The sequence below is a fragment of the Aythya marila genome (assembly GCF_965140915.1).
Source record: "Aythya marila genome assembly, chromosome: 13".
NCBI lineage: Eukaryota > Metazoa > Chordata > Aves > Anseriformes > Anatidae > Aythya > Aythya marila.
The window spans coordinates 5,608,139-5,622,378 of NC_139054.1; the positions used below are offsets into that span (position 1 = coordinate 5,608,139).

At 33.6% G+C, this 14,240-nt stretch overlaps 1 protein-coding gene across 5 annotated transcripts in view; it reads left to right on the forward strand.

Annotated features, from left to right (window-relative positions):
• DIAPH2 (diaphanous related formin 2) overlaps positions 1 to 14,240 on the forward strand; it is a 184,964-nt gene that overhangs the window by 35,477 nt on the left and 135,247 nt on the right. For all 5 annotated transcript variants that reach the window (XM_082771029.1, XM_082771025.1, XM_082771028.1 and 2 more), the window contains 11 exons: positions 1,299 to 1,438; positions 2,512 to 2,586; positions 2,672 to 2,741; positions 3,412 to 3,548; positions 4,612 to 4,720; positions 6,795 to 6,905; positions 8,226 to 8,344; positions 8,732 to 8,848; positions 9,796 to 9,914; positions 11,322 to 11,386; positions 12,985 to 13,089. In XM_082771029.1, the coding sequence (XP_082627155.1) occupies positions 1,299 to 1,438; positions 2,512 to 2,586; positions 2,672 to 2,741; positions 3,412 to 3,548; positions 4,612 to 4,720; positions 6,795 to 6,905; positions 8,226 to 8,344; positions 8,732 to 8,848; positions 9,796 to 9,914; positions 11,322 to 11,386; positions 12,985 to 13,089 (1,167 nt within the window). The remainder of the gene's footprint in view (positions 1 to 1,298; positions 1,439 to 2,511; positions 2,587 to 2,671; positions 2,742 to 3,411; positions 3,549 to 4,611; positions 4,721 to 6,794; positions 6,906 to 8,225; positions 8,345 to 8,731; positions 8,849 to 9,795; positions 9,915 to 11,321; positions 11,387 to 12,984; positions 13,090 to 14,240) is intronic.

A 14,240-nucleotide genomic window follows, 5' to 3' on the forward strand; every position in this document is an offset into this window, starting at 1 on the left:
TGTTGTTCTGTTGATGTTGTGTATATTTGAATATATACTGCGAACATTTTAATAGTTGTTATATGAATTAACATTGGGATATATGTAGGTCATAATCATTAACTTTAATGTAGAAAAGGCATTATTTTGTCAACAGCCATATTTAGTGTCATTGTTGGAAAATGAATGTTAAGAATTTAAATAAAGCAAAGCAAACTTAATCAAATGTGTAGCTTTCTGAAGGAGGCACAAGTGGAAGGTTACAGCATTTGAACTTCCTGATTCAAGTAAAACCAAATACATGTAAATCCTCTTTTGGGTCAGACATTTTTAATATTGCCTTTACACTCATGACACAACTTTATAAGGTTCTCTTCAACTGTAGAGAGGTAAGGAGCTTTAACAACTGCCTATTAGTGATAACCACACTTTGAAGATAAGCCTACTTTTCTACAGCTGATCAGAGCTCTGCAAAGGGTTATTTGCACCTTTTGGTAAAATGTTTTGAGCACTGTTCATGGTTTGGAATGATACAGCTCTAAAAACTGAGTAACAGATATACTGAAAGGTATACTGAAACACCTTTGTACATGGTTATTCTTCAAAATGGGCACTATAGCAGGGAGATGAGCTCTTTGTGAAATCTTCTACATCATTCTTCTGTTTCATAACAAATAAGTTCCTCTAGGGATCTGTTAGTGACCAAGCAGGGAGTTCTGCTACAAGAAATCATTGAGCCATGTATTTGCACGGTTGTGAAAACACCAATTTAATAGTCAGTGGGTTTTTTACCAGCTCCTTTTCAATGTCATCTTCAGTGGCTTAACCTCCTATTCTTTCTGCAGAAGAGAGAATTTGAGTGTCAGGATATGGTAATGCAGCTGTAAAAATAAATATTGAAGACAGGTAAAGAGAGAATGATAAGAGAAGCGTAACAACAACTGTAGGGGCTTGGAGTGCATATGTTTATGGTGGTTTCTAATGCAGTATTGTGAAGCAAATGCTAAATGAGATTGTCTTAAGCAGTCAAATATGCTAATACAATTGAAATATGGGAGTAGGTTTTTATATCCAACATGTGGTACATGGACTTTTTTCAAGGAAGTGAAAAAGATGCCAGAAATATGTTTACCCTTGTGATACAAAATCCAACCTGTTAAACATTTTTCGAAAATCGGTCAGGTGTCTTTAATAGTTCTACAGGGAAAACAGCGATATTAAAATTCATGTGGAAATACTGACATGCTTATGTGTTACCATCTACTTACATGCTACAATAATCTATATACCGTTAAGCAGCATTCTCTCTTCTGTGATAGGGTGGACTGAAAAACAGCAAGCATGAATGCACACTGTCCTCACAAGAATATATTCATGAATTGCGATCCGGAATTGCAGAGGAAAAGCTTCTCAATTGTCTAGAGTCTTTGAGAGTGTCTCTAACCAGCAATCCAGTCAGGTAAGTAACTTCTGCTTTGGTTTTCATCATGCTGTTTTTCTTTATCGGTGCAAAGTAGTGTTGGGTTTTTATTTTTGTTTTTGCCAGAGCCTTTACATTAACGCTTTAAAAAGGGTTGGTTTTGAAAGTTCTGAGATCCCTTCTTTTAAAGGTGGGAATTCATTTTACATCAGTAGTCAATAACACATTGATATCAAATAGGATGATTGAATATCAAAATATTGTCTGCACCTTGCAATTTGAGGACGAAATTTGTATTGATTGTAATGATTTATTCTGTTCCTACTCTGGATGTGAATGGTACAACAGTTGTATTCAGACTAGCTCCAACAGGTTGCCTAAGGCTGTTTTAGTTTATACATGAAACTTTGTTCTTAGTATGAACTATGTAAACCAAATCTGTTTTTTTTTTTTTTCTGAAACAAATATTTTGTGAGGGAAGTTATTAAAACAGTGCACATCCGTAATGAGATGTTTCCAAAACCGTTTTCCACATTTCTATTGTGGCAGAATCATAGCTTAACTGCTAGTTAAGTGATAAAAGATGATGATTATTATTGTTACTGTTGCTTTTTGTTTTTAAACAAACTTCTTACTCAGTTTTACGGAACTTTTTTTAAAGATCTTGCAGTGGCATGGGTTACTGCCTTCCAGAGGATTGGAAGTTTCTGAATGTTTTATTCAAAGTGAGTTTTTGCATGAGGATACACAGAGGTGTAGGCAGATATAACTTTGAGGATTAAGAGAATTTGTGTGAATGTGGGATTCTTTCCCATTAGTCACTTCCTGTGAAACACCCAGCCGCATGCTTATTGGCACCAAAACATAGTTCTCAGCACAATGTAAAAGGATAAATGAGTTGCCTACAATTGTCTGCAATAGTTTCTTGAGTTTTCTGATGGTTCTTAATAAAGTCTAATTTCTGGAAGTAAGCATTGGTCTTGTTGATCAGATCTTCTTGGAAAGTGAGACTTACAGTAGTGTGCCTGAAGAGAGCAGTACTGGAGACATAGCTTTGTAAGCTTAAGGTTTGATTAAGAAATAATTAGAAGCATTTTCCCTCCCTTTTCCAGCTGGGTTAACAATTTTGGACACGAAGGTCTTGGGCTTATGTTGGATGTGTTGGAAAGGCTTCTGGACAAGAAACAGTAAGGACTCAAATCACTTGAAGAGGGGGGAGATGGGGTAGCACATGAAGATTGTACTTATGTTGTTTTCTTTTTTCCTTTCAAGGCAAGAAAATATTGATAAGAAGAATCAACATAAACTTATCCAGTGCCTCAAAGCATTTATGAACAATAAAGTAAGAAATATTTAAAATGCAGATAACTTCTGGTATGGTAGTTTTTTGATTTCAAGATGAATGTCGCATGTTGAATCTTAGAAAAGCAAGGAAATTTCATATATCTTTTGTTAGCAGACTCTTAAAATGTAGGTCTTAAGGTAATATAACTTTTTGCCAACTTACTTGTACTTGATGAAAATTAAAAAAAATAAATTCAATAAATGCCAATATAAGTTTTTTTTGACCTACCCTATTTCAGCTCTTTTACAAGTATACAATAAAAATGAGCTTAGTTTTTGACTTCTATGATTTAGTGTGTGTGTGCATGTGTGCTTTGACTTGCCCAGGGGCTGTTACGGGGTAGGGTGGGACAGGTGGAAATATAACAACTAACTCTTCATGCTGTTGAGGTAGTTCAGATAAAAAATACGAACTGATACCTAATTTTACAAGGTTGGCTATCTTTTTTAGGAACTGAATTTTGTTTTCCTGGAAAAAAAAAAAAATCAAATATAAAACTGGGAGTCTGACTTCCATCTCCAAGCAGTAATAGTTTTAGTAGAATGTTACCAAGTTTCATATGGAACGTGTGCATGTGTCTGAAGGTGCCTAAGGTTCTGAAATCCAATGATTATGAGAATTTGAGGCCAATATTTTATTTTCACTGTAAGTTTTCTGTTTTGTTAAGTACGGATTGCAAAGGATTCTAGGAGATGAAAGAAGTCTCTTACTGTTATCAAGAGCAATTGATCCAAGGCAACCACACATGATGACAGAAACAGTAAAAATACTTTCTGCTCTTTGCATCGTTGGAGAGGATAATATGTAAGTAAGACATTAAAAGAAAAATTCTTTTTTCTGAATGCTCTTGCGTTCTCAGCTAGGACACAGGTGAGAACTTGTATATGTAATTGTAATCTGTTATGCCATTACTTTATTAATGCTACTTGTATTTTAAATGAGAAGAGACTTTCACCTGTTCTGATGCATTAAATTGGAGAAAAGCAAATAAATTTACAAAACATGACCCGAAAAAATGTCTGAAAAAGATATAATGGTGTACTGTAGAGAAGAGATGACTTAAGCCATCAACATTCATAAATATCTGCTAAAAAAAAAAAAAACACAAAACAAAACAAAGCATAGATTATTTCATATATCCCTGAGAAGAATGTTACGGAATAGCAAACTTCTAATTGCCACAAGGAAAGCTGTCAGATTTAGAGTGTTTAAAATTGTTACCGTGGGGCACAACTGGTCCCATTACTGGGAGGAATTCAATTAGGACATCAGCATCTGAGGAGGGGAGATGAACTGATGATTTTTTGAAATTGACTAGTTTGGCATCACATGTTAAGGTATGTCCACTGTCTTTGTAAAATAAAGATAATCATTTGGCATATGTTTACTGAACATAAAAAATGGTGAATTTTGTCTTCAGACTGTTTTTGCCTATTCACTACATAAGGGTTCTGAAAAGACAGGTTATTTGGGAATTCTAGCATTAAACATTTCTGGTAGTACTTTGCGCAGTTTGCAAAGGCAGTATTTTTTTTCGCCATGTCTTCTTTCTTAGCTGAATGTCACAACTGTTTAGAGATCTATTCACCTTTTATAGTTCAACATTAATCTTGTAGATATTTTAGCACATAGTTCTTGATTTTTTTTCAACTTTACATAGGTATGTCATTAAACATGTATATATTTTAATGCTTGATTCTTGGCTTGTTTTCAACTGTATGTAGATGAATGTAGATAAATGCAGATAAATGCTTTCAGATTATCTACAACTGCACTAAAATCTTGCGTTGCATAAATAAAGACTACAAATCTTTAAAATGACAGTGCTGGGAGTTGTATACGTTTTGACAGTTCATCTTTCTCTTAGGCTGGACAAGCTTTTAGGAGCTATAACAACTGCTGCTGAGAGGAACAATAGAGAACGCTTTTCTCAGATTGTTGAAGGACTGGAGAATCATGAATTCTTACAACTGCAGGTGGGTTTACGTTTTTTATATGCTTACCAATAGTTAAGAAATCTGAAATACTAAAAGACTGTGTACCATTTAACAATCTTTAATTTACCAGTGAAAACTACTTACTACTATTACTCCAGTTTACTAAAATAGGAAAAATAGAAAAGACCTGCTGATATTAGAATTTTGCATGGAAGGGATCCCTTTATCCATTATGAGATCATATATGTCACCTACAGGAGTCTTAATTTAGTATCTGAAACTCATGTTTTGGAGCTGATTAGGTGTTCAGCAAGTTTCTATAGATGACATCTGCTTTCAAGCAGTGCTGTATGAACTTGGGTAAAACTTATTTCTTAGAAGAAATTTGGTCATAGTATCCACAAAATGGAGTTTGTATTCTGTTTTGAAATTTGTCAATTTTGAAAATATCTACCCAGCAAATCTTTTTGGTAAAGTGCAATATTAAAGGTTAGGTCACTCAAAAGTATGGAATTTAAAGCTCTTTGGCAGAAATAGCATAAAATTTTGTCTAGTTTGTGATAGGGAGAAACCCATATGCTACTCAATTGTACTGGAGTCTCAGTTAAAGCAATTTCTATTGTTTAAAGGTACAGTCTTGGAGAAGTAAGTCATGAAATATACTTACTATTTTTTTTCCCTCAGGGTTTTTAATCATGTTGTCATAAATAAGCAAATTACTTCATAATACTAATAATTTAGAATAACTATGAAATGTAGGTGGAAATGCTTGACAAATGCTAGCTACCATGAACGTGGGTGGGTGTTCCTGAAAGCCAAAGATGAAATGGAGATTGACGTTTATCTTTCTACTACTAATAAACATGTTAACGTTTTGAAAGCACTTTTAACTGAAATGGTTGGTTGCCTTTGTTTTGATACTATGTAATGAGATTGCATCTTAAGCTTGCTTGTTAAATGAATAGTAATGTTATCACAAAAGAAATTCATTTTGATACCTCCAACCTTGACCTTGTTGATTTAAAAGCAAAACAAAAAACACCACGCAAAACAAAACACCCTCCGAATGAAAAAACACCCCCGAACTACATTTATACTTCAATAAATATACAATCGTAAGACTCATTAACTTGTTTCTGGCAAAACTGTTCTTCACTTGTAATGTATGGCACAAGTCATTAGGCCAACATCTCTTCTGGCAAAAGCAATCACAGCAGATGGCACCTTTTCTCTCTATTAATTTCTGATTGGACTTGTACTTTTGGCTTGTTAAGTTATGTCTTGGTGGTAACGTACGAATTATTGAAGCAAATGTGATGATACTACATTATCAGATGAAACAGCTATATAAAGGGAGTGTCTTTGAAAGTGTTTTAATAGAAATTAAGGCTCCATAGGATGTTCCATTAAAACTAAATAGTGAATGTAATTAAAATTAGAAGGGTGTATTTATCTGATTTTTTCTCTGAAGCCATTGTTTGTTTATTTATGTCTACTCTAATGCTACTTCTATTTGCAGTTAACAGTTCTTTCTAAACATGGTATTTCCCTGGAGTACTGTTTTTGTCTTATAATGTGTCAGCACTTTGGCATTATGATACTGTGTACCTGTTTTAAAATTAATTCAAGTGCACAGCTGTTCAATTAAAGCATTAGGCCCACAGTCTGAAACTTCAGGCATTTTGCAAAAATGAGGTGCAGGAGTAGAAAAGACACCTGCTGATGCAAAATATTTAGTGTGTGTTTTTTTCACATAATTTCTGAGTACTGTAAAAAAACAACAGGTTGTTTTCAAATTAGTATGTACCAAGGAAGAAGAGGACTTGCAGTGTGGAACTGTAGTGTTGTAATAACTTTCTGAAATGAAGTTTAATCCTTTACACCTGATACCATGTTGAAGTAGCAGAAGTACTCATAATATGAAAGCAGGACAGTATTTGATGTTTGACTAGCATAAGTCAGTCAAACTGTTGTCTGCGTACAATGTAATGAATAATATCAATCTCTTGATACTTGTTTTTTACAGAGTAAACTGAAATAGTTGAAGACAATAAGTATTTATTTTCATTTGCATGCGTACTAAAAGCTTTTTTTCCTGTATTTCCAATAACAGGTAGCCTGCATGCAGCTCATCAATGCCCTTGTTACATCTCCAGAAGAACTTGATTTCAGGATACACTTGAGAAATGAGTTTTTACGCTGTGGCCTGAAGAAAATATTGCCTGTACGTAGTTTGTATATTGATTGGAATTGATGATAGCCTGTTACCTGAGATTGTTGAAGAATAACAGATCACTTCATTGACATGTTGTTGTTTATATATTCTAAAGGCATGCAGGAGATGTGAGAAATTATGACATACCTGTTTATATTTGTGTGAATTCATGCAACTGTATTTTTTGCTTTGAAAAGGTTACTGATACTTATATGTCTATTTTTTTAGGGTACATAGGTTTTATATCATGTTTGTACTTGAATGTGATCATGCAGTCTTCATTTGTTATAGAGCTTCTGAAAGCCTAAAGAGCTCTTTGTGTATGTGCGTATTTTAACAGCTACTGAAAATTAGTCTTTACATGATTAATAAATGCTTCTAGAACTTAAGAACTGGGGGGTAAGTGGGGTGTCAAATGAACTGAATTATAATAAATCATGATAGAAAACATGGTAGAATGGGTTATTTTTCAAGAAACTGGTGTGCAGAGCAATTCTGAAATAAGAAAAATTCGGGAGGATCCATAGTTCTGTCTCATGCTCTGAGTATTCATAGTATGCTTCTCTGGTTTTCAAACATTAGAATCAGAATACATAAACAACAACAAAAGTAGAAACACATACTTAGCATTTAGTTTGTATGTATCAAGTTATGACAACTCCAGGCAAATTTTCATTTAGAGCATGAAGTACATTCACACTAATGGTTTTTGCATTGTTTTTTTTTTGTTTGTTTGTTTTTTTATGATTTGCCCAGTAGGAAGTTAAACCTGTCTCTCAAGTATTTGTGTTATTTCAAGAAAACCATTTTTTTCCTAACTCAAAATACTAATTTTTTTCTTCTCTGTTTTACTTGTAAATGTTTCTCAATGTACCACAGATATTTGTCATGCTGTATTGTAGAATAACTTTTAAAAGTTTTTTAATATGTCTTTTACACTTGTTTAGGTTTTTTACATTCACTTTTATTAATGCTTGGAAATTTACCTCATGTGCTTTGACATGAGGTCTGAACTGTCAACTGTGTTCCATAAAGAAAATAAAACTCAGTCAGAAAGTTTCATATTTCTATAGCCTACATCTGATCCTGGCTTATTGTTCTGCCTTACTGGCTGATATTATGCCTTAATTTTTCCTCAACCGTACAATAAAATTTAAAAAATCTCTGAGTTACAACTTTTTCCTCTTTAAAAGATGTATTTTCTGCTCCTAAGTTTTACGTCTTAGATTTTGCTGTGATGTAATCTTTGTAGGGGTAGGAGTGGTGGTGGTGGAATTCTTGCTTTAGGAAACAAAAGGCAGAATTAAAATGCACTGTCTTGAACAACAGGCCTTGAAAGATAAGGAGAATGAAGAGCTTGATATTCAGTTGAAAGTGTTTGATGAGAACAAAGACGAAGACTTGATTGAACTGTCACATCGTCTCAATGATATCAGAGCTGAAATGGAATATCCTTTGTAGAAATGGTGTTATTACATTGTTTAATAACTATTAAATGAAAGGTAGAAAGCTTTACATGCAATTGATTTGTCGCAGTTGCATATTTTGCAGGGACTTGCTCAAGCACATCTCATTCCACTTGTTTTTGTTAAAAACTTACTTAGAAAATTAGTATTAATATTTGTGATTTCAATGTGAATAATTAGGAATTCAATTTGTTGTGAATAGCATTTACTAAACTAAACTAAATTTTACTAAACTAAACTCTGGCTTGTGATACATGAAAATATAAAATAACAACTTAGTTTTGATAACTAAGTTGTAAGAAAAAATATTATTTTTTTATTCTTATTTATTTATTTTTAATTCTTGCATTTCCTTAACAATGTTTGCACTGATATGAATGAAGTATTTCATCTATTGTACAATATGTTAAAAGATACTACTTCTGAAGGCTACTTGTTGTCGATTCTCCAACACTTCCTTCTCATCAGGAATGATTACTATGTCAGGTAAGAGTCAGCTGTCAGGGTTGATATTTGGAGGTGTTAAGGGGAAGAATAAAATAAATTGAGTGGCTCATGATCATTTACGAGTAGTTTGCTCTGTAGCTGATATGTTACATGATGCTTGTTTTTCTGCTCAGTGTTAATTTTATAAAGATCATATTAAATATAATACTTGTTTAAAAGACTTGAGCCTTACTTCCTCTAGCACCCTCATCCCCTAATATTTTAATTTATTGAGCACGTCAGTTGAGTTTGATAGTTTCTGGGGCTTCAATGAACTTACGTTAGTTGTATAACTAGTAATTCAAAAGTCTTTCATGATGCTCTGCATCTTCTTTCTTCTTTAAGCTTCTCTTTACTGTATGTGCACCTCGTTGTATCTTAGCAGTGTAGAAGTACTACGTATAGCTTTTTGTTTCAGGAAATGTTTTCCTGTAAGTTAATGATAAAAACAATTGATGTGCAAAACGAAATTAAGAAGTAAAATATAATCTGAGAAATCTTCAGTTCTTAATTTTTTGGGGAAGTTTGAAATATTGCAAGTTCAGGCTTGAGCATTTCCTACTTTGAAAACTCAGTGCTATGTGGAATTGAGGTGTGTAATACCCTGCACTGGTTACAACTAACAATTCTGAGCACAAAATTCTCTAATGTTACAGGACCCTGATACAGTTGTTTAGAGAGGAATATCAATCGATTAACTTAACAGTAAAATAACTCTGCAAGTGTATTGATAACGTGCTAAAGAATTTCTGCAGCATATGTTGAAAATACTGAAGTAGTTAATGTTGTAATAGTGCTTTATTAGCCAGCATGCAAGTAAGACTTGGCTTGATCCTTTTATTGGCAAATGTAAAATTCTTATATTAGGAGTTATAGTTGCCCCATTTTCCACTCCTTGTTGCATAAATTATTGTTCATGTTGTCTTGTAAAATGTGTTCTTTGTTAGACCTCAGTATTACAAGATAATCGAAGAATGCGTATCACAGATAGTATTGCACTCTAGTGGAATGGACCCAGATTTTAAATGCAGAGGAAGAATGGATGTGGATTTTACTCACCTTGTTGGTTTGTATACTACAAGCAATCTTACATTGTGTTTTACTAAAGTGTATGTTTTCCTTTCTGTGCTGGTGTCTAAAAACCTTGCGTGAATTTTCTCAGTTTTATAGAAACCTGTGTGTAAGTTACAGGTGTACTTGTAGGAAAGGCCAGATTAAGCTCTGCAGCCCGTAATAAATGACACAGATGAAGTTTTATTCTCCAATGTTATATTGACATATATCTGAATCTGATAGTCTTGCTAACTAAAAATTGCTTTTATCATAAATTTTATGAATTTCAGGTCTGTAACAAGTACCAAAATTTATATTAACATTAACTGTTAATGAATTTTTAATTGTTATAGGGTTAATTCTAAGAATATTTTCCAGACATTTGAGATGGTTTAGTAAGCTAAACTAGTCAGTTGAACATCCACAGTCCTGCAGTTCTTTATGTCATCTGTGAAAGAAGCAGCTGAATAAATACAGTATCAATTAACTGGCAGTTAACAGCATTTAAAAGTTTTGCTTTAAGCTTTTCTTAAGATGGGTGGAATAGACTGCGTAGACTTACTCCTCTGGAGTAAATGTTTCATAGAAGGAAGTAGTTACTCTTTGAGAACATCTTCATTTAGGAAAAGCTTTTTTGGTAAAAGAAGGTGAGAAAGGATGCTGTACAGGTTGCGTTGGAAGGGTGGGGAAGAACTGCTTTCTGAAAAAATAACTTCCACGTCTAAAAAGGTGTATCTGTATTTTATTTAGTTATGACTAGGAACCTGGTCACTTAATCTTACCTCAAAATCTTTTCCATTGATCTAGTAGTTAAGGGAATAACTGGTTTGTCTATCCATGCCAGTTCCTACTTATAATACTGTTAATTTTGTTTGCTTCACTTATAAAAAGTATATTTTTTTACCATCCATTATAAACCAATAGAAATATTTTGTACCACTGAGTGAAGAAACCTGCTTTATAGCCTGTCCAAATTGTCTTCACCTCTGAATTTTACTAAAATGAGAAGCAGCTCAGTTTTGGGTTTCTTACCTCAGAAGGAGGCTTTCTGAATTGAAAACTCAGAAGTACTTCATTACTTCATGTTAGTGTAGGAGTCCTTTTTCACCTAATACTTAGGAGTAGATTAATCTAGAAGGGCAAAAATCATTATGTACAAACTGTAATCTGTTAGAGACAAAACAGCTGTAGTTATTTATCTTAAAAAAATAGTAGTTGTCTTCTCACAGCTTTTTTTTTTTTTTTTTTTTTCATAGTCACAGATTTTGCTCATCAAAATAATTCAACAAATGTTTGGTCAGATCAGCCTAGTAATTCATTTTATCTTTTGTCTCTTGCTTTCATGTCATGGTGCAATTGTGGTTGGAAGGGACCCTAGAGCTGTGATGTTTTACCTGACTTTTGTGTGTTCAACTTTCAGATGCATGTGTGGACAAAGCTAAAGTAGAAGAGAGTGAAAAAAAGGCAGCAGAATTTTCCAGAAAAGTAAGTCCTTGTCACTACTCTTTTTAAGTTATGGAACAGAAGTCTGACGAGAACGCTGTAGGCTTGTTTCACAGTAGAAACTTAGTGGAAATTTGGAAACAATGAATCTCACAGGCAGGAGTCCTGTTCTTCCACAATTAATAGCTCTGGGGGTGTTGCTGTGCAAGGCTCAGATTCCAGCTTCCTCCAAAATCAAAAGCAGGTGATTACTATTAGCTGTGAATATTTTTCAGTTGCATCAATCTGCTGTAGATAACTGATGGAAAAGATTTCTACTTGCTACTATTTTGTCCTGAAACATGTTGCACTTTAGGTGTTTAACTATGACTAAATAATGCTTTTTAAAAGGTGGGGGAGCGGAGGGGTGTGGAGGAGAAGAAAGGAGTTGTCTTAGCTCTTCATCTAGTGCTGGCTTCAAACCTGAGTAAACTTACCTAAGGCAGAGTCGTTCAATGTTTCAAAAAGCGTCAACTCTAACTATGGAGATGCTAACACGAAAATACTGCTTTAGCTCCTTATAATGCCCAAGATGAAGTATTATGTTATGGGGAAGAATAGCTTCTTTCTGTATTACTCACATTTGAGCCTTATAGGGTATTTTAGAACTTGTTTTGCAAACTACTACTTCCTTCTGGTCCAGTTCTCTTCTATTAGGGACTTGATAACTTAGCCTTTCAGTTATGGGAAGTCTTGAAATATTATCAGAAACATAAGAGGTTAGACCTTTAAAATAATTTTGTAGAATTCCAGCTGTGTTCTTCTTGTAATAAAAATTTTTGTATTTCTGAATTAATTGATGCTTATCCTTCTGCTTTATCACTGTTCATATTTGTGCTGACAGTAGCTTGATTAATGTTTTCTCAAATTACTTTTAAAATTATCTAGGAGATATAGGAATTTAATAGATAATTTGTTAATCTCAGCTGATCACACAGTCTGTTCAATGATATGAAATGCTCAGTGCACTATATTGGCTGCAATACTACTTAAAACCTGTACATAGTGTTGTATACTAAAACATTCAAAATTTTAATGTTTACTATTTAGCCTAAAAAGCCTTTTGCAGACCAGAGTATAGTATATTTTTTTTGAATGTAATAAGAATTTCAAAAGAAATCGGTGAAACAGTCAATTTTTCTTCCTTCAGTGTTAAATGGAGTTTCATTTTTAGTACAGTTATGGTGCCTGAATTTTATAGAAGGCAAATTGTTGTAATGCTACTGTACAGAATCCTGCATCAGAATGTACTTTGTTGCTGCAAGTCAACATGTGTTCTTAGAGATTGGTTGTTTTGTCCTGAGGAAGAGTGAGTTAACAGAAGCTTTTGAATATGCTAAAAATTTATTAAGCCTAGCAAACAGTAGCAGGATGAAAATAGAATAAGAATTTTTCACAGTCATACTTAAATATTATAAATAGGACTTTTCCATTTTATATAGGGACATCAAGAGTATTAGTGACTTACTTGGATGCCTCCTTGTACATTGACTTGTGCATTGACTTGTACATTGTCTATATTTGTTATTGTTCAAATAATTCCTGAAATTATAATATCTAGTATGGACAAACACTTTTGTGATTATGATTAATTGTTACAGTTTGATGAAGAGTTCACAGCTCGACAGGAGGCACAAGTGGAACTGCAGAAACGAGAGGAGAAAATCAAAGAACTTGAAACAGAAATCAAACAGCTACGAACACAGGTAATAAAACTAAATTACATTAAGTTCTTCAACTGAAAACTGTTTTTACAGAATCAAGAGGAAAATGCCTTGGAGAATGTTCTTTCTGTAGAATTTGAAATGTATGTTATAGTTGTATTGGTTTGTTTTTTAAGCAGTGTAAACTACTAAAGCTATTTAATGGAAGTAGCCTTTTTCAAATAGCAGTGTGTTTAAAAGCTGTCATAGATACCTGTTTTATTGAGAAAAAAAAATATTTAGGCTATGAAAAGTTTAAATTTAGCCTGACGTTTTTTTCCTTGTTGTTTATGCTTTAATATCACTACTTCTATATGTTTTGCAGAAAGTGTTGTTTTTTTTTTTTTTCAGAAGGCTTTATATTTGAGTAGCAAAGGTAGAAATCATGATAGCTGTGCATGCATAACATAAATGCCTTTCAGAATGTGCATGCAAGTGAAGTCTGATAATAAATCTTTTTTTTGAACTCCAGATATCAGGCTATAGCCTTTTCTAAAATAATGTTGAAGTAGTTTTATACAGTATCAGAGATAAATGTAACAAAAAATGCAAAACCTCATGGAAGGGGAAGGTGATACATAATTTCAGCCAAGCTGATTTTACTTGAATTTATTTCTTCATAAATTTTGCTCACGGGTACCAAAACTGTATATCCAGATCATCTATCCAGGATCACCTGTGAGGTGGAAAGCAAGAGATGCTCTGTGTTGAGTTGTCATTACATCTATTGGGTGATTCTTTTTTAATGCTGAGTGGGGTTTTAGGCAGGCCTTTGGCAACCAGCAGTTGTTATAGTTTGATCCTTTTGCCTCACTCTAGCTAATTTGCCATTCCTTGAGCATTAGCCAAGGCCTCCCTGTTGCACTTTTTCTAATTGTGGGTACCTTAATAACTGTGGTCTTCCTGTTTGTATTAGAAGAGGAGGAACAGCATATGTTGTGTTATAACCTGGTTGCCATTTTTTGCTGTCAACATGCTGGTCGTTTTCTGACAAATAATCTAAGCCTTTTCACAGCACAGGCTTTCTTGTTACATTGTTACTTGTTACTATAAACATGTTACATTGTGTTTAACAGATGGATTACTGTACATTGTGTCACTGGTTTTCAATGCAAATCATTCATGTAACTTGTGGTTACAAACCTTATGGTTTC